General features: G+C 40.4%; 3 protein-coding genes across 6 annotated transcripts; 2 read left to right on the top strand and 1 right to left on the bottom strand.

Moving 5' to 3' along the window:
• Positions 1 to 269: 269 nt before the first annotated feature.
• Positions 270 to 3,693, top strand: RB195_025239 (uncharacterized protein; the record flags this gene model as incomplete). Of its 2 annotated transcripts, XM_064213295.1 has the most annotated exons (6): positions 270 to 369; positions 1,334 to 1,482; positions 1,560 to 1,911; positions 3,033 to 3,174; positions 3,319 to 3,440; positions 3,518 to 3,693. In XM_064213295.1, the coding sequence occupies 6 exons, from the start codon at positions 270 to 272 to the stop codon at positions 3,691 to 3,693; spliced, it is 1,041 nt and encodes a 346-aa protein (XP_064069175.1). The 2 variants fall into 2 exon arrangements, with proteins under 2 accessions (XP_064069175.1, XP_064069176.1); XM_064213294.1 differs by lacking the exons at positions 1,334 to 1,482; positions 3,033 to 3,174; positions 3,319 to 3,440; positions 3,518 to 3,693 and having other exon boundaries at positions 270 to 514; positions 1,589 to 1,928.
• Positions 3,694 to 5,920: 2,227 nt separating this feature from the next.
• On the bottom strand, positions 5,921 to 7,929 carry RB195_025238 (uncharacterized protein; the record flags this gene model as incomplete). 3 transcript variants are annotated; one of them, XM_064213293.1, is made up of 7 exons in its annotated part: positions 5,921 to 6,068; positions 6,128 to 6,140; positions 6,189 to 6,202; positions 6,309 to 6,392; positions 7,607 to 7,663; positions 7,737 to 7,778; positions 7,874 to 7,929. In XM_064213293.1, the coding sequence occupies 7 exons, from the start codon at positions 7,927 to 7,929 to the stop codon at positions 5,921 to 5,923; spliced, it is 414 nt and encodes a 137-aa protein (XP_064069173.1). The 3 variants fall into 3 exon arrangements, with proteins under 3 accessions (XP_064069173.1, XP_064069174.1, XP_013308112.2); XM_064213292.1 differs by having other exon boundaries at positions 7,607 to 7,660; XM_013452658.2 differs by lacking the exons at positions 5,921 to 6,068; positions 6,128 to 6,140 and having other exon boundaries at positions 6,163 to 6,202; positions 7,607 to 7,660.
• Positions 7,930 to 18,770: 10,841 nt separating this feature from the next.
• RB195_025237 (uncharacterized protein) lies at positions 18,771 to 19,055 on the top strand (the record flags this gene model as incomplete). Its single annotated transcript, XM_064213291.1, has 1 exon — positions 18,771 to 19,055. The coding sequence occupies one exon, from the start codon at positions 18,771 to 18,773 to the stop codon at positions 19,053 to 19,055; it is 285 nt and encodes a 94-aa protein (XP_064069172.1).
• Positions 19,056 to 20,079: the final 1,024 nt, after the last annotated feature.

Raw genomic sequence — 20,079 nt, 5'->3', positions numbered from 1 at the left:
TGTATCTGTATTCTTCTTCTTCCTCTGTTGTTTTGTTGTTATTGATATTGTATTGTCCTGGGATATTGTATTCCTTTTGTCCATGTTTTTCTTTTGAAAACAGAAAAGGGCAATACCGTGGAAAGTTTAAAAAATGGAGTTCGAAGAGGCAACCAGATCCTTTGTCGATGTTCTTTGGAATATATTCCCAAAAGTTAGCTAATGAGGGAAAAGTTCTCAGTTGATAACGCTTCAACTTCCATGAAAAGAAGAAATGTTTGGAGGAGAGCATGTCCCTGATGCGCACAGATGCGATAGCCGGAGCCGGAGCCGGAGCCCCGATCCTCTTCACTTTCGTGTTTGGCGAGGGGAACCCTTTCACTTTGGACGGTTGGCGAAGGGATCCTCATTACCTAATCTGCATCCCATGGGCTAGACCTCCTTCACCTGAGGAGAATCTTACGTATTTCGCTGATACGGCCCCTCCTATTGCCCCCATGCCGTTGCGTGGAACGTTGGGATATCAGCGAAATACGTAAGAAAACGTTTAATATTGTGATGTTTTCGGCTTTGCTATAGTACTCTTCACGTGCTGATTTTCATGTCTGAAGATTTGACCGTTTCTGGAATTGTGAATTTCCATGAATGCCCTTAGACGAGACGACAAACTCTGAAGCTCTCTCTCTTTATTTCGTTTAGATAGTGGGTCCAAGTGCATTGTTTTTGCCTCTGAGCAGTAGACGTCAGGTCGTCAGTTTTTGGGCAGAGTCGATGTTTTTGTCATCCTCGTGTTGGCGAACACATCAACTCCTCAGCCGTTATATTTTCTGATTAACTGTACTTCAGTATAGTAAACAGCATTCGGTGAGTGATCTCATCTCGGTCAGTCCGATATGGTTGCGCTTTTTTCTTGGTTCGCCATTGGATGCTGTGGGTGTTCTTGGACCGTTTATACAGATGGTTATTATATGCAATTTCCATTTTAGCCACCTAAACAGCTTTTCTTATCTTCATCTTTCACCGCGGATAATTATGTTCCTATCGTGAGAAAGGGTAAAGAATGGCTAAAATTTAAAATTAGCAGCTGTTTTTTCTGCTACAAATCCTACTTCACCCCTCAAAGCGGCCTAGCGGTGGCCCTGGCCGTCGGGCAGCTAGCGAGACTTTATCTCGGCAGATTCAACCAAGCCACAAAGGTGTCCGGGTAGTAGCACGGTCCTAGGGTCGAGGCTACAGCCTAGCTAAGTGAGAAGGTAGTATGACGATTCCGGTGCTAGCTTGCTAGTGCGATAGGCTTGCTGAGGACAACACCCCCGTCGCGTCATACTGCCAATGTCTCCTATGTCTTTTTCAGAAGCTAGGACGTCGCCCAAAAGCAACGCGCATCGTCTTCGCCCGGGCAATGTGACAAATATGCGGGGGCTAACGGCTAGAGGACGGTGCCGGCCAAAGAAGTTAATCCGCCATCGCCAACAACATCCAGCGCGTCTGGCACCACTTAACGTTGGTACGCTCACCGGAAGAAGTCGTGAACTGGCAGACAGTCTCAGAAAACGCAGTGTTGACAATGGTGTCTAAAGGAAACTCGCTGGAAAGGCTCCAAATCAAGGGAATTAGGCGATGGCTACAAGCTCATCTACCACGGCACATCAAATCGCAATGTCGTTGGCGTCATATTGAACGAGACGTTTGGAACAAGCGTCACAGCGGTGGATCGACTATCGGATCGCTTGATGGCTGTAAAAGTAGATACAGGAGAAGTGGAATTGCGAGTCGTCTCTGCTTATGCGCCACAGGCTGGGGCGGGCTGTAGTGAAGAAGAGAAGGCGTGCTTTTGGGAAGATCTGGAGCAGTACGTCCAATCCCTGGAAGGCGAAGAAGTATTTCTAATCGGAGGAGACTTCAACAGACACGTCGGTTCTCGGGAAGACGGTTTCGAGAGTTGTTAAGGAAGATACGGCTATGGAGCTCGTAACGACGACGGGTTGCGAATCCTGGAGTATGCTGTTGCAAGTGACTTGATCATTGTTAACACGCAGTATCGGAGAAGAAATGTTTAATGGTTAGGAAGTGCAGGAATGAATATTTCAATCAATTGCACTTTTTTCCTTCATTTTCCTGCTTTGCTTGTGTTCCCCACAGTAGTGCCGACCCAGCTGCTGTTTTGGCGTCATATAACGCCTAAACAGGAAGCCCACTGATTAGCCCAACACTTCTGTACACTCATTCACTTTTTCTTTCAAAAAACTGCGGTTGTGCGCATTTAGTTCATGACTTTAAAAAATGTTTAGTTAACGATAGTTTAGTTAATGAAATTTAAAGGAAAACTTTCAACTTGTCTCTATAATCGAAAGAATAATCACTTACACTGTTTTGCAAATTTGGAAGTAAACATTTATGCACAGTATACATAAAAGTTTATTTACCCTCACTAACATGTGAGTGGAACTAATTTACTTTCTCAAAGCCAACATACATGACTATATGGGTTTGGACAGTGGTGAAAAGGAAGAGTGCTCACCTATCAGTTGCATGGTTATTGTTCGGCACATCACCAGTGCAATGTTTTGCATCATTATGGAGTATTTTCGTGACACACAGACAAACACACACACATACACACAAGGACTAAGCGCGTTATTATACAGCATGATGAGAAAAAAGACAAAAAAAATGTATTGATTGTGGAACTGTTGTCGTTCTGTGTGAGATTACCGCTAACAAAGGATAAATATCGATGTAACACATGTAACAAGTCAGTGTCCTTATCATACCAAACGAATATATTACTTTTTTACCCAGATTATTTGGTCAAAGTCTGAGATAGCGTAGAAGCTATTCAACCATCGACAACTTGGTAGTAGTGGTAGCTTCATACTACGTCACCACTCCGGCCCTTTTCATTATTTTCAAAGCTTGAACCTTGTATTGTAGGCGTTGTGAAGCCGCAATCTCTAAATTGGTTTTCCACACAAGACGTGGATTTAGCGTGTTATAGCGTAGCACCACCTGAAGAGCAGCGCAAGCAAAAGATGAGCACCCTGAAATTTCAGCTCGACTACGTTCTGACAAGGAACATCCAAAGGAAAGTCGAATATCCAAAAATCCAGAGCTGTTTGGGACGTTGCTTTCGACCCTGGCCGCCATCCAGTTCTTCTCAGCATTAAGATACGGTCCCACAAGAGGAACCGAGGAGTACCTCCTCAACCGAAAATCGACATGGCATGTCTGAAAGACAAAAAATGCAGAACGAATTTTTGCCAACGTGCATCTATTCATGTTGGAGTGCGGACCAGGAAGAAGCTTTGCGATGCGGATTCCTTTAATTAGTGCATCCAGGACGCTGCAAGGGAAACGCTCCGGGGATTACAACCAGGAAAAGCGTCTTAGAGGGAAGCTGCATCGTCAACTGCAACAAGACCGCGATAGTGAACGTCGAGAGCGAAGGAGTTTGAAAAGGCGTGGGAGAACAAGAACCCGCGGAAAGCCTATGCTTTATTAGAGAAGTATAGCGACAAGATGAAAAGATGTTCTCCAGTCCTCAACACTGCCGGTGGGAAGGCTGTCGGTGAAACAACTCTTCCAATTTGGAGGGATCACTTCAAGACCTTGCTGAACCGGCAAGCGCTGTCAGCTCGTAAACTCGAGCGCGTTCATAGGCCGACATATGCGGTTAACGAGGAACCACCGTCCGAGTTGGAGATTCTGGTCTGAATCCAAAAGATGAAAAATGGAAAATGTGGTGAAGTTGACGGAATTAGTGCAGAAATGCTGGAATATCTTCCTCTGTCTGGGACCCGTGAAATGACAAAAATAATCCGTTCAATATGGATAGACGAAAGGATACCTAACTCATGGAGACACGCTATCATAATTTTCCTCAACAAGAAGTTATCCGTCACGGACCCTAGGAATTATCGAGGAATCTCCTTGCATGTACAAGGTTTTGGAGCGGATCATCCTAGATCGACTAATCTGGGACCACCCGTGATAAAGAAGACGGCTTTCATCCTGGTCGATCGAAGATTGATCAGTTCTTTATTGTGAGGAAAGTAGTTTAAGTGCAGCACGTCTTTTCAATGTGCTTTGCGTCGATGGAGTTCCGGCAAAAATCGTACGCCTAATAAACGAGAGAATAGAAGAACAATTGCTGTGGTCCGAACATCAGCTGGATGTACCACACCGTTCAAAGTGGAAACTGGAGTGAGACGAGGGGCCGTGGCGGGACCCTTTCTGTTCACCTATGCCATCGATGACATAATGCGAAGAACAGTTAAGCAGTGTCCCGCTGTCATTTTATCACCGTCTACACGTCGCTTGGTGGATCTTGAGTACGCCGACGATGTGGTAGTATTCGCTTCTAGCAGCGTAAAGTTACAACATGTTGTTTATCTTGTATTTTCTGACTTTCCGCTCTCCGCTCTGTGACTTTCCGCTTGGCGATGGAATAAACAAATTTCCATAAAATCACATTGTTCCTTCAGCAAAGATGCTGCGAAATACTTTTCCTTCACATCTTTTGCAATCAAAATAAAAAATATGAAATGTTTGCTACCTCCAGCAGCTCTTTACACTAACTTTGCTGTTATATATATATATATATATATATATATATATGCATACATATATATATATATATATATATATATATATATATATATATATAAACCACATATGTTATATATACATGTATATATAAAACAAAAAAGTCCTACATCTCTCCATTAAGGATCACTTTCTTACTGTCGTGTATGAGAATTTAGCTGCTTCGTGTGCAAATGAAACCTTTTGATATATCCCAGATAAAACAAACACTGCTTATTCACTTTTTCATCCCTAGATGCACTGAAACATTATAACCAGACTTCCAGAAAAATGATCCTTAGACCTATCTCATGGAAACGAAGACGACACAACACTAAAGCGTTGACACATTTTTCACCTCATTATTTCTCATATTCTGAATTCATCTTTAATAACAATAAAATGCGAGTGTTTGAAATCGTGATAATCACTTAAAAGTTAACTCCCCTTTTCAAGTTGACAACATGCGGTGACAAATAGCAAACTTTACTCTGTAGAAATATATCACTTTTAGTATTTTGTAGGAGTATAAATATTTATTAATCCCTCACACTTTTTAGACTTTGCTCGCCGAGATTAGCACCTCTTTCGATTACTTCTCAATAATCTTGCAAGAAAACGGTTTGGAAACAGCGACAGTGACAGTGAAGCTAGGTTTATCGAGGATTTCAAGTAAAAGTCAACTTTGCTTTATAAGGATAGAATCACAAGAATCATCATGAACCTAGAAGTTGACGAAAGAATATTGATAACTGCAGTAAATACGTAAATGATTGAACCTTGAAGATTATAACAATTGCGTAGGTTTGATATAAAATTGTTAATGTTGACAGTCTCATCTTTTAATTTGATGCGCATTATTTTTTGAATTAACACGATGGATTAGAAATGATACTGATAGAGTTGGTATGGTTACATGTTGTATTTTTACGTTTTTGTAAACTACTGCAAAGATTAACGTGTTACACGCCGCACGGGACACAGAGACAACTGGCAATCCCATCCTAGAATGAAGGTGTCAAATAAGGTATTAGGCTTCATCTAAAAGTCTTTCCTTATTCAAGATTGCTTTTTGTTTATTTTTTTTCGTGAATAACCGTCCTTGGTTTTTTTAGGTTTACATGTTTTTCTGTCCTCTATAAGAAGTCTTATACTCATGTAAGAGCACAAGGCAATGTGGACTGTCAACTCCCATCTAAAATGAATAATGTGTCAAGGAATAAGAAAAGCTCTATAGTAAGTTGACTACTTTAACTTGTTGTGATGTCACAGTGTTATTGAAGAACATTTCGAAGCTGTACGTCTTATATTACATCGACACTGCACCTGAACTTTAGAATTAATTATTTCAGTTGTTTTAAACTTTCATTGAGGTTGTTCGCAACTCAACTAAGAAATCTATAGAAGAAATACAGCGTTTATTATGCAAAATTATTTTGAGTAGTATTCTAATATCGGCCAAAATGTAGTAGAATCGTGGTGTGATGATTGGGTTTGATTGGGTACTGGAAGAGATTATTCTGCTCGACTCTTTTTAAACAAGATATAAATCACAGAAACTTGCTCAATGAGAGGAACTGGTATATTTCGAAACCATCATCACTCGTTCAGGATCGTGTCGCCACCTCGCTTCCCAAATCTGAAACCATCTTTGTATAGGTGAAATGTTGTTGAATTTTTGTCTCTAAAAATGCTGCGTCCGGTCAGTAAGTCAAAAAGTATAAAGTAATTATTGATATGATTACCTAACCATACTGGATCTATCCATGAGAGCTCGCTTTCCGAAACGTACCATTGAGCTACGATCCATCGGAGCACGTTTTCCAAATCTAGATTTGGGAGCATTGTTATTGTTAAGTGGAAATAATTAATAGTCACCATTAGTTAATGGATTTCTGCTAACATCTAGCAGTTTATATTCACATGGCTGCTTTATTTCGTATCAACTGTGACTGCCAAATGTAGTACATTGGTAAGAGGGTACCATTCAGAAGGTCGTGATGTATACGTGGTTGATTGTTCCGCAGCACAGGAGGCCAACCAAGCTTTTCGTCTTTCTGTGGACAGAAACTGGGATCAAATTTGTTCGGCAGGGTAGGTAGAAGAAATTAAGTCTGTGAGATCCCATAATTTACTGCACAGACTGTCGGCTGTGCATCCATAGGAGACCTATGATTCTGAGCTCGAACTGTACGTTTATCATGTAGCATCGCAAGGTTAGTTTAGCATCCCAAGACAACTGAACAATGACGACAACCTCATCTTTCATCATTTACCTATTAACTGTGCTCGATTAATCTCGTATGAACGTGCAATATGTCATTTTGTCTATAATTGGACATGATTAAGTTGTTTCTTTCCGTATCCTTTGGTCCCCCTTTTCGTGATCATTTCGGTTGGGACACCTATAGGGTTAAAGGTTAAAGGGGACTACGATGGTAGGTTGATGGGAAATGCATAACATCAAAGACCTCGAACCATTTTCAGGCCTTTGGTAAAGGCGAAGTTGTCGAAACGTCACGCCAATTTGAGGTTTCACCGAAACCTTCACAACAGGAAAACACAAATCCAGCTTCCAATGCCAAAGTTCCAAGAACTTGGAGATTATCAGTAGTAGTGCCCTCATTTCAGCCTAAAAGCAGCAACCCCAAAAACTCTACCTTTGTGAAAATTTTACTTATCGGTATCGAATTACTTGCAGTTGGATGATGTCATAGAAGGCGCTTTTCGAGAAGCTGCTTGCAGAGCGGGGAAATTTCTTCTTTTTACAAGGAGTTATGGTTCACGGATACTCACCTTTCTTTGAGTAAGTTAGTATGAGTGACAATAGGTATGTTGACATTTACGGATTCATAGTGTTTCTAATAAACGGATTCTTTTCCCGGACTACCAAGACTATACCTATTTTGTCAAGGTAATAAAGTTTGTTTACATCTTTCTTCAAGTGTGTTCAAAGTGTTAGATTCAAGAACGCTGTTGTCTCTTGTAACTGTTGTATAAACCATGAGTTTTGTTTAAATGTGATGTCAATATGATATCGTACCTGACCATTGATGACCTATCCATGGGTGCTCGTTTTTCGTAAGTCTCAAACATTCTGCTGCGAGAAGAACAGTTTAAATCTTTTTTGAAAATGCACATTTTTTCATATGCAAGTAAAAAAATAAACTAACTCCGAACTTAGAAAGTTCTCCCTTGTTTGGGCATCCGAAGTACTGCAAAAGAAGACTTTCAAATAGCTTCTTTCCATTTTCATCAAGAAAGTATTACAACTCTTATTTACTTATTTACAGCTATCTTGAAGAAGTACCTGATCTGCACTGCGACAGAAATGACAACAAGAAGGAAAATAGATGCTTGCACCATTTGGCCTCGGGTAAACCTGAAATGAAAAGACGATTTTCACATATGTATTTATCACCAACAATCAGACACCTCGAACTTGCATAGATAAAGCTGACTAACATGTGATCAAGTAGTACTCATAGATAGTTCGACACAGAACTCTCAGTTAATAAGATAATATGTGTTAAAGACTGAGAATTTGAAAGTTCCTAGGAATTGCATGATATGAAGGCATACCTCCACTTAGTTTTACACGCAGATTTTGAGATCTAAGAAACGAAAACTGTTTTGTGAATGAACATTCGGGATGAAGCAGCTGTGACCGTTCGAGTTTCAATCCTTATACGATACTGCTGAATGTTTATCTAACCAATGTGGTAAAACATAGTGCTAGCGTTGACGGAAAGAATTGTGCGAAGAAGGCAACTGTGTGAAGTAACTTCTATCCTTAATTTGTCCTTAATTTATTTCCCAAACTGAGCGTTTTGTGTAGTTTATTTGCAACAAAAACCTGACATTTGCTGCCATGACATCTGTGATGAGAGAAGAAGCACACAGCCTGAGTGAAATGAAATTACTCAATATATAAAAACAAACGATAATCGAGGCCAAATTCGAGTATATTACTATGAGGCATGAGATAAGTCTCAACATATTCCATTTCTAATATACCAAAATAATACAATATTGCAAAAAAAAATCGGATTCACTTGTTTATCTTCAACATTTGAAATGTTGGTGAACAGTTAATCAGAATGTAGTGTATTCGCTATCTTGGACATTCATCCATTAGGAAAAAAATAAATGAGGTTCTGGTTAGAGTACGGTATTTACAATTAGAATTGACTCAATTAGAAAGTCACTAAAATAACTGTTGCCACTTAACAACTAAGCTAAATCAAATCATTTAGAATGGTAACAAAATTGGTAAAATTGTACTTAAAAAAATGCCATTAGTTAATGGAGACGTTCACGAGCATTATTTCAGTTTTCTCTGGAGACCATTTCGGTCAGATGTTATGGACACATTAATTAATTGTTGCTAATTCCAGCGTGTAACTGCGAAATGAGCCTATTTTACGTTCTTATTCCGCATAGATGGTCACGCTTAATCCAGTGAAATGTGAATAAAAAACCAGAGATTAAGTGTTGGACAATGCTCTGTCGGAGAAAATATGTATAGTCTAATTACCTTTGCTTTATTTTGATAAAGCAAGACACAGGTGAATGAAAAGATCTGCTTCCTTATAGCATTGTGCAAAGATACCACATGCTGATTACTTCATAGTAAGTGATAATAGTGTTTTTTCTAATGGGTAACTAATTGGTTTTTCCACACAAATTCACTGAGTAGTTGTGTATCAAGGTACGTGCTAGAGGAATAATGAGATATCGAACATTCCAAGGTTCATCGATTAACTCACTCACTCCTTAAATATCAAAAACTGTTGAGATACGAATACTGAGGATGGTGTGGTGAGAATGTAGATTAATGAAATGAGAATCTCTGGTTAGGTATTTCGGCTTCATCTTTTTCTTATCAAAATGTTTTGTGACTAGATGTTGGTAAGATATGAAATCTATACGTCGATCGAATAATTTTGAATAGGAATAGAAACGAAGATTACAAAAATTTTCTACTTAAACTTACTATCTTTCATAGACACTCTCAAAAACCGAACACGTTTGTAAAAGGATAAAGGATAAAGTTTCTGGCGTTAACCAATCCGCTTGGGATGCGCCCCAAGTATCTGGCCTATACAATGACTTGCAGTGGCTAGCCGATGTGTCAAGTCAGTGCTTTTATCCTCACAGACAAGTCTGGTACCAATTTACCGACCCCGGAGGGATGAAAGGCTTGGTGAGCACTAGGGCGGATTCGAACCTCCGACCGATCGTGCAGGAATCCGAACCTCTAACCGCTACACCACACCCGCCGCTAACACGTTTGTATAGTCCAGAATGTTTAAGAGGCCCCTTTAACTCTTTGGTTCCTTGAGGGAAGAGAGATGAGTGAGAATCGAGGAATTGAGAAGCTTAAACTTGCACATAGACGATTGCATTCAATGAATGTGGAACTGGATGACCTGGGCATATGGTGAGGTCAAGAAGTCCTTTAGCACATGTAGTCCGTTTTGCCCTTACAGTATACAGTTCATCAATACAACAATATATTTGTTTATCGAAAATCATTTTTTAACACAGAATTGTTTGCAGAACTTGATACCTATACGCTAGCTATATCTCGTTGTTTTGCTTTCTGCATGAAGAGTTTATGAGATCGAATCTAATTATACATTCATCAGAGGCATCTTTAATCACTTACATCACCGAGAAATGATGTTTCAAAGAAAAAATTTCAAAGAAAAAACACCTCGCAAAATGATCACCTGGTGTGGTTCATAGAGATCTTAAAATGTTTAGAGTTTAAAAAAACGGATCAATGGTGTGTGACTGTTCAATAGGAACAATAACAGGAAACACTAAAAACTATTCAAATCAATGGCTTGTTTGAATATTTTAACTGTCTAGCATATTTAAAATATCGCTGGTAAGTTAACAGAATCATGACTGAATTGAAAACTGCTTTTGCTTCTACTGAGGTTGTGAATAAGAAGTTCACATGATAGTTACATAAACAAGAAAATGAATTATTTCATAATCTTTTCAAAAACACACAATCATCTCAGTTGTTCGGAGAATCTGAACACGGAGATTACATCAGCATTAGAATGGGGAAGTAAGTGAACTGAGAGAGCAAATATTCTAAGGCTTTTAATATTGATATCAAAGAGGCGTGACCATTGTACCAGCATCTCTATCAAGACACGTCTTAAATCATTCAAACATTAGATATTAAAGTGAAAGATTAAAAACTGAGATAAAAACTTTTATAGTGGCTCATCCAATGTGAACGTCTAGCCACGTAGAAGTGCTCAATGGTTATAGGAAGAAGAACTCGATAAAGCATCGGATGTGGGATAGAAAACACGCAGAAACATGGTTTAATGACAAAAAAATTTAAGTAATAAATGCTTCTGGATCTGGTAAAAATTCTGGTAGTAATAAGAACTAGGGCGCTGGAATTTTGAATATCTATTTAAAGTTCTTCGAAACAGTACGATTCTTCTCCTTCTTCTTTTCATACATTTACTTCAAAATGTTGCTGGATACTTCACTCCGTGAAGAGAACACTTTTTTCATTTCGCTTCAAAAAACAATCTTACTATTGTTCTATCATTAAAACTGAATTGAAACAAAACTAAATCCTTAATCAAACCTGACTAGGAGGTTACTAATGAACTGTTCATCCTAGCAATTCCTAAAGTTCTTACAGTTATAACAACACAATACTTCTTTAGATATAATGATGATGATCCATGATATTTTATAATGTATTTCTGGTACTCGTGTTCAAAATCATAAAATTGTGGCCAATTCTCTTGAATAGTGGTGGTGTTCCATGATCGACAGAAGTTTTGGCCCAATTTTTAGTACCATCTAACATAAAATGCAGCAGGTGTTGCCAAGATGATTGATTAAAATAAGGCATCATATTTCACTGAAAAAAGCCGTCATCAACAATTACGATGAGTTGTTTGATGACCTTCCAGCCATTGCCTCAAAACTCTTGCAGAACCAAACTATGAGCTGTAAAGCCACGTCCAGTTAGACGTATAAATTAAACAAGCTGTTTATGTGACTTTTATTATGGATATAACTATTTCAGGGCCTGATAAAGAACCACTGTCCTTTAAGTTAAATAAAATTTTGACAAGTCACGAAAACACTAGATAATTGTTAACCAAGCGAGCTCAACTCAACCAACTAACTAACTCAGTCAATCCGTTTTTACTAGAATGTAAGTTTTACTTTGTAATGAGATTATCATGCTGAAAAACAATATCTTCGAAGTTGCTTGACTTTCTCTTCTAACATCTCTTAGCTTAGTCAAAAAATGACTAAACAATACTACTGGTGACATTTATGTGAGTAGCTCCACACTATGCGTTTTATGTTGATTCCTGTTATTGCACTCCATAAAAGCAAAAAGCAATTTCCTTCTTAATGGTAGTTACTACTTCAAGATCTACGCGTATTATGTTTCACAAGTGCTGAGTGAGGAGATCCCTTTAAGCCCAGAGAGTGAAGTAGAACTAATCGAGTGTAAGTTACTCGCATCGGCACGTTAAAGGCAAATGCAGTCAACCCGGGCGGTGTAGCGCAGTCAGTTAAAGGTTCCACTGTGGCTGCAGCATGACGCTCGGTGTTTCGATTCCGCCCTAGTGCGACCTACACCTTTCATCCCTCGACTAGATTCGTCTGGGAGGATAGGGGCACTGACTTGACACATCGACAAGCCCCCTCCCCGCCCCCATATCACTTTATAGGCTAGTTACGCGTTCGTAAACCTCAAACGATTCTGAATTGAAGTGAACGCGGTTGTGCATCCCAAGCGGACTGATTAACACCAAACACTTTACCTTTTTATCTTTACAGTCAATCTTCAAGGGTGTTCGATTTGTTCAAATCAAGACATCGAATCATTCGAATTTGTTCATACATCTGTTTCGATTATCCATTGAAATAGTTGGTTTCAGCGTGAACACTGTCTTTCAGTTATTACATTTCATAAATGAATCACATGCTGCGTACTAAGTCGTTGCAGATCTTTCCACTCGCACATTTGTTCTGTCTTCTTCAATTGGTTTGAGGAATTAGTCGCGAGGGCTTTTCTAACCTAAAAAAAGCCCACAGGAATATAAAAGTGTTGTCGAAACGTTACAGAACTTTCAAAAGAGATCTTTTTGAACTAAATCATATTAGCGCTCAGGTTTCTAATTTTATTGACTTACAGTTTTTTCACATCGTTAAAATGGTGTGCCGTGTGAGCGCTTCCCAACAATTTTGGGTCTTTTTGCATTAGAGCCTCATGACACTAAATTGACGATGTTGTGGTCTCTGTGGGACAACACGAAGTTCGGGTTGTAGATTAAGAGCATGAACTTGTCACGATCAATTCCCTAATAGTCCTGAAAAAAAGCGCAGGACCCTCTTTAGTTTTTACGAAGCACGCTAGAACGCACTACCTTCGTTCACACTCCGGTACCCAATTCATTGGCTTTACTTGAAAAGGCTGATGAGGAGACCTAATTGTTTCTTGACTGCTCGCTCTTGTCCGCGTTCCGTGCATAAAAGTAGCGCGTTCTATCGCACCTCGCAGAACAAACGCCGTTTCCACACCGTTGATTAGGACGATCAGGAAGAAGAGAGTGGGGCCACCTTCCATTCGTAACCTTTGCTTCTAACTTCATGTCTACCCACAGAAACCTCAACATGATCAATTTTGTAGTATGCTGCCTTTAATCGAAGATCAAAGAGACTGCAGCTATATGTAATGTTTTTCTGTGTGTCGAAGGTTTGAGCGAACCACAAAATATTCAATAAAGAACAAAAACGAGAAAAAAAAAGACGAAAAAGAACAATATTGAGCACAAAACAACAGTTGGATAATGGGTATAAAACGTTAAGGACGGTGCAAGGAATAACAATTGAAAGTGTACTAGTGATTAATTTGCATTGTTTTTTCTTGCCTAAAAGAGCATAGTGGAAAGATGTGACTTTTCTCTCAACTTCCGACATCTGGTCGACCGCTGTGTGACCCAACCATTGGTTCAAAATTCCCTTTTTGAAATACAGCGAGAATAGCGCTATTCTCAATCATCGTTCCTACCGCATACTCAGCACTAATCTCAGCTTCAGTACCTTTATCATGTTGATTATACGCAAAAAACGAATGGTGTCGAAAATCCTCCGCTTTGCCCATTTGACATTTCAATTCCAATTTAATGATCCGAGAAAAAAACAAGAATCAATAAAATTGAAAAGTCAGAACAATACTTTTTTTATACACGGTGAAATTCTCTACCAAAAGTTGCCTAACATTTTGGTAGACAGCTTCTCGGTCTACAAAACTTTCTGCGAAAAGGGTAAAACGGATGATTGGCAGGGAGAAATACTTCGAAAAAATACTATGACATCACTTTCGAAGAGCTAAAAGTTTTGCATTTTGGTAGTACCTTTAATTGCCAGAGGCATTTTAAACTTTTAAGAAAACGGACATGACTTTATCCTCAAACAAATAAGTTTTTATGAGAACATTAAAAACAGCCAGAATTGATAATTGTATAAGAGCTCAGGAAATCTTTCGCATCAAATTCAGAATCATACTAAGAAATTGAAGAAATTCGATAGAGTTTCAAAAGTTCTAACGAGGTTGTGGGTTCGGGAAATTCTAGCTGTCACAATTTCTTCAATAGTTTTATTTTAGAAATAGCTATTTAGTAAAACGCAGTAGACCATAGATAAAGTGTGAGACATGGAACTTGATTTACTTTCGGATCCACAGATTTTCAATCTTCTCTCTTTTCAGTCTAGTTAGTAATCCAAGCAAAAGCTGCTTTGAGTACCCCCTATAATCTGAAAACAGCTTGAAGATTGCACCTAGCATGCATAATAAGAAATGAGCACTGATTAGTTAAATCACACAGAGAGGCGTCCGTAAAATAACTGAAAGACTATGGTTCCTCTGAAGGCGATCATTTCAGAAGAAGACCATAGTATATGCATATTACACACAGCATCATATGCATATATATGTATATATATATATATGCATATAATGTTATGTTCATAAATATCGAATCCTTTTGCTGGTCCGGGTGATCTTAACCAACATTTCATTGACCAATGGCTCCTGATTGAGACATGCATGAGTCATAGAATTTATTTATTTATATTTATTATTTACTTAATATTTGTGTCGCTTTCGTCGTCTTCGTAAATATAACTAACGACACCGACGGAAAAACGTAGATGGAAAAACTCATTTAGTAAAAAAAATTCCTGGTTTTTCTGCTTGCAGCAAAACTTACAATCCTAGATAAAATTAACGGCACATAAATCTTATTGTTTAAAAGTTGGGAAGACTGAGGAAAGACGGAGTTTTAGCAATAGATTCAAAACTCTGTTATAGCTCGCTGATCATAAACTCTCTGAGGTAAACTCACAAACTCTCTTTAACAAACTTTGGATTATTACTACTGATCAAAAGTACTCCTGTGCAAATGTTACATACTGTTTATAGCTCAATATTGATTTTTTTTTTCAAATGAGTCTGAGTTGTTTAATGCAGACGTTTGATATTTGCACAAAGAAGATGTCAGCTAACGTGATGCAGAGTTCCGGATTGAAAATGTATTCCAGGCAGTAATCACAAAAGGAATTCGTCTGGAGACTATTAGCTATTTTTATAAATCCGCCAAAAGAAAAGGAGTCACCTCAGAGAATGATAATCAGAGTGGAATTAAGTGCACCATTCTTAGATGCATCAATATTTTTCAGCAAGTTTTAACCACATTGAAAAAAAGTAACATGGATAACCGGAATTAGGATTAAAATGGAATCAAAGCGATTACGAAACAATGCTACTTGGGAAAAATGATTTCTGATGATAGCGAAGTTTCTTGTATAGTAGTAACCTTTACCCATTTGGTTGCTGTGCACGTTTTAGCACAACTCTGTTCGTCGAAAATGGTTTTTCTAGCAAGTTCATTTAAACATTCATGCATAATGGGGAAATCAAAAGGAAGAAATTTCCTCTGAAGGAAAAATCTGAAAATCTCACTTCAATGCGACGCTGCACAAGGCTGGCGCGCTCCAGTCGAACTCCCTGTAGAAAATAGTGCGCCAGAACGCTTGAAGCCGTATCTTCCGGGCAGTTTTTCACGGCAATTAGGAAGAAATGGACGGAATCACCCTCCTCTTCATAATCTATCCCATATAAGAATACTCCACCTGAAATCCGTACCACCTCAGATTCGTGGAGTGATGCCTTTAACAATGTTTCTGCGGTACAATAGAGCACGATGAGCATCACGAGAGTCAAAAACTAGCTAAAAATCTGAGTTGAAGTTAGTTCCATATTCGTATTCGTTTAGTTAACGTTTTTTTTTGTATTCTACACACTCACACTTTTATTCGTATTGTCAGAGATGAATCCTGAGAAGTCTGTTGCTGAGCAATTTGGCTTCATTGATACTGATAACGAATCGCGGCAAGACATGGAAAAATACGGATGCCAAGGCAACGGAAGAGGGTCTTCATATAACAATATTTTATCTGAGAAGCACAAAAAAATCGCAAGGAAAAACTCCATAGGGTATGGAAATTCGTTAACCTTCTATCGAGAGGGAGGGTGTAGCGTCGGTTAGGGGTTCTGCCGCCGGTCATGATCGATCGGGGTCGATAAAGTGGTGCCAAATTGGTAATGTATCCTTTATTCGTCCTTTACTGCTCCAACAGAAAGACATTTCTGGGAGGATAAAATCACTGCCTCGACGCATCGGCCAGCCCCCACAAGTCATTGTATAGGTCAGTTAACACGTTCGCAAACCTCAGATGATTCTGAGCTGAAGCGAACGTGGTGGCGCATCCCAAGCGAATTGATTAATGCCAGACAATTTATCCTCTATTCGTCCTTTATTCTTTCTATCGAAAGATTCTGCTTTGGCAACTGCTCTGGACCTAGCTGCAGTTCAACATAGGTAATGAGAGTAACCGTAGTAGGATAAAGATATGCTCGTAATAGCGAACTAAGGAACTACAACGCACTTGAATTTAGCAGTTTATACAGGCAATAGCGGTAGCGAAGTATATAGTGTTGTATTTAGGATGCAATGAAACATAAGTTATATTGAGCATGAAGAATCGTGTGATTATTGCGCAGCAATAGGTACCATGTCTTTACAGCATGAATGTGGGTGTAGAGCAGTATTTACTTGACTTTAGAATTGAGTCGCAAACTGCATTGGTTTACTGTCATTGAAACACAACTGTTCTTGATGAGGTGTTACGAGAATAAGTTTTTGTGGGCATGCTTAAGTGACGCAATTGTCTCAAGACAGATGTAGGTAACCGGAAAATTTGCACTTGGATTTCACTTCTCGTCAACCAACGACTGAAGAATATTCTCAATATCTTTTGCACTCTGCTTGTGTGGGATATGAGCTATGTTATCATTAGCATATGGATTTATAATGGGACGACCAGTCCTCATCAGCAGATACTCAATGGCACATAGGACAACGACCCTCTAAGTTATTTTGTGATAAATCGAGAGGAGGCGGTGCTGTCATTAAGAGAAATGATAACACTGGTAAAGGAAGCTTGTTTCAGAAAGAAGAGAAAGAAAAAAGTGAGGAGGAAGATGAGGAGGAAAAGGATGGTAGAGGAGAAAGAAAGAGTGAGGGTGTAGGAAAAGGAGACGGTGGAAAAGGAGAAGGAGATGAAATGTCTAACAATTAGCGTTAGAAGACAAACAACTGTATCATGGAACATCGAAAGCTTCATACAGATTGCAGAATATCAAACACCCAATATTAGCAGCGTAAACCATCGTCCTATTCAACCAGCAATGAACTTTTTCAATGGTAGACAGAATCATGTGTGTGATGGGATTTTCTCATCGCAGGAGGATGGAGGGATGGCTCCAATAGGTGAGTTGAGCAAATCATGATAATCAGGACAAAACGAAATAAAATTCAGGTGGTGGATGGTAACATGGCAGCGGAGATCCTTGTTATTTCTACGCGGTGCTGCTGAATAAAGGTTATATGTCGAGTATGAATTCTTTCCCACAGATCTCCCTCTCTAGAGGGATCACAGCCGGTTAGTCGCGAGGCTAGGTGGCGCGTCCCCGGGTGGCGGATAGGGGGCTAATCGCGGAACAAAAGCGACCTTGGGCTTGCCCAGAGACGCGCGTGAATTCAAGAGATGTACCGCCTGTTTCTGCTGAGCCAAGACTAACTCATGACATCCTTGCATCGCTTCACGTCGGTCCGGCCAGAAGCCTGCAATCAAGTGGCAGGGAGGTGCAAGAGAGACGGTTTGGAGTCGCCTCCAACAAATAAGCTCCACATGTCCACTCCGGGAGAACGCAGCCCTCCCCCAAAAACTCATGGGACTAGAGGTTTGTAACCTGGGTTTCAAAATTTTACGCACGTCACAGTAATAGAAAAGTGTCCTGATTCCGGAGGAAAGCCTGGTACGGTAGCGCCAAGAAGGACGGGGTTGCAGTAGTCATATAGGCTACCAAAACATAAAAGAACTAGGATGACGATCTGTACTTATAACCCACGTACGCTTGAATCGGAAGCGGCCATGAAAGATTTGATGATGCAAGCAAGAAGATTAAGTATGATTTCATCGGACTGACCGAGACGAGACGACGTAACCCTCTCAACGCCGTATATGAACCGGAAAAAAGCTGTTCTTAGGAACATGCGACAGTAGAGGTTTTGGTGGAGTTGACGACCTCGTCAACACGAGTATAGCAAAGAACAACCACTCTTTCGAACAACTTACGACCCGAATCGGACGTCTGCGGATGAGGAGATGTGGTCAAATCCAGCTTTGACTATCTTCGTCGTTTACGCTCCAACATCAAGCTGCGAAGAAGAAAAAAGTCGAAGCTTTCTATATGGACCTGGAGAAATTCTGCCGAGAAGATCATGCTTTCTACAAGGTCATAACTGGCGATTTCAACGCTAAGGTTGGCCCAGGAAGAACACCTGAGGAACTTCACATTGGAACCCACGGCCTAAAATGGAATGAAGAGGGAGAGCGGCTCTCCGAGTTCATCATGACGATTAAGACCCCCCATGGGAGCTCGCAATTCCTGAAGCCCTCCTCTCTACGTTAGAGTCACCCAGTAGAGGGTATCATAATGAAATAGACCACATCATCGTCAATAAAAAGCTTTGACTGAACGACTTCGCTGTTGTGCCAAGGTTCTGTACGGGATGGGACGATCGCCTTATCCGAGGAAGATTTTCCTTCACAAGGAGAGAAGGACAGCCGCCAAATTCAGAGAGCGAAATCCCAGGACTGTTATTAACTGGGGTCTCTTCGCTATGTTAGTCGGCTGCTGGAAAGATTCCGCAATGGACAACATCGACGGGGAATATGACCGGCTCGTTGAACAACTTCACGACTGCACGAAAAAGGCTGAGAGTTTTGGAACCACCAAGAGACGCATGTCTCTTGAAGCTCTTGAGCTGATACGCCAGCGCGGTGGCAGTACCTAAACAGTAGAAGACCAGCAAGACCGTGTTGTTGTATAAAAAGGAAGATCCACATGACATCGGCAACTATCGCCTAATCTGCTTACTGACCATCTACAAGCTCTTCACAAGAGTAATCCTTAATAGGATTGAAAAGGGCTTGGATGAAGGGCAGCCATGCGAGCAAGCAGGGTTTTAAGAAGGATTCAGCACGATTGACCATATTCACACTGTTTCGAAACTTATCGAGGAATCACGAAAGTAGAAGATGCCGCTCTGTCTCACCTTCATGGACTTGAAGAAAGCCTTCGACTTATTTGAGACGGAAGCGATCATGGAAACCATAAACAACCAAAGCGTCCCTACACATAAAGGTACTTGGAGAGTTGAACAGCAACTTCACGACCGGAATTTCGCTATTCTACAAGAATGTCATCATTGACGTGAAGAAGGGGGTCCGACAGGGTAATTCAATCTCACCCAAAATATTAACAGCCACACTCGAGAACCCACTGCGAAAGTTGGAATGTTTCTAGCTCTACTAGGGCGGCGCTCCCCTTTTTCTAGCTCTCCGAGGGAACCCCTTTTTCTAGCTCTAATAGGGCGGCGCTCTCCTTCTTCTAGCTCTCCGAGGGAGCCGAAACCCATTTTTAGGTCCCGAGGGCGGCGCTCCCCTTTTTCTAGCTCTCCTAGGGCGGCGCTCCCCATTTTCTAGCTCTCCGAGGGCGGCGCTCCCCTTTTTCTAGCTCTCCTAGGGCGGCGCTCTATTTTTTCTAGCTCTCCGAAGGAGCCGAAACCCATTTTTAGGTCCCGAGGGCGGCGCTCCCCTTTTTCTAGCTCTCCTAGGGCGGCGCTCCCCTTTTTCTAGCTCTCCTAGGGCGGCGCTCCCCATTTTCTAGCTCTCCGAGGGCGGCGCTCCCCTTTTTCTAGCTCTCCTAGGGCGGCGAGCTCCATTTTCTAGGTCTCCGAGGGCGGCGCTCCCCTTTTTCTTGCTCTCCTAGGGCGGCGCTCTCCTTTTTCTAGCTCTCCTAGGGCGGCGCTCCCTTTT

This window comes from Necator americanus, chromosome X (genome assembly GCF_031761385.1).
Source record: "Necator americanus strain Aroian chromosome X, whole genome shotgun sequence".
NCBI lineage: Eukaryota > Metazoa > Nematoda > Chromadorea > Rhabditida > Ancylostomatidae > Necator > Necator americanus.
Note: the sequence above shows the minus strand (reverse complement) of the source record. Positions and strands in the feature narration are given on the sequence as shown.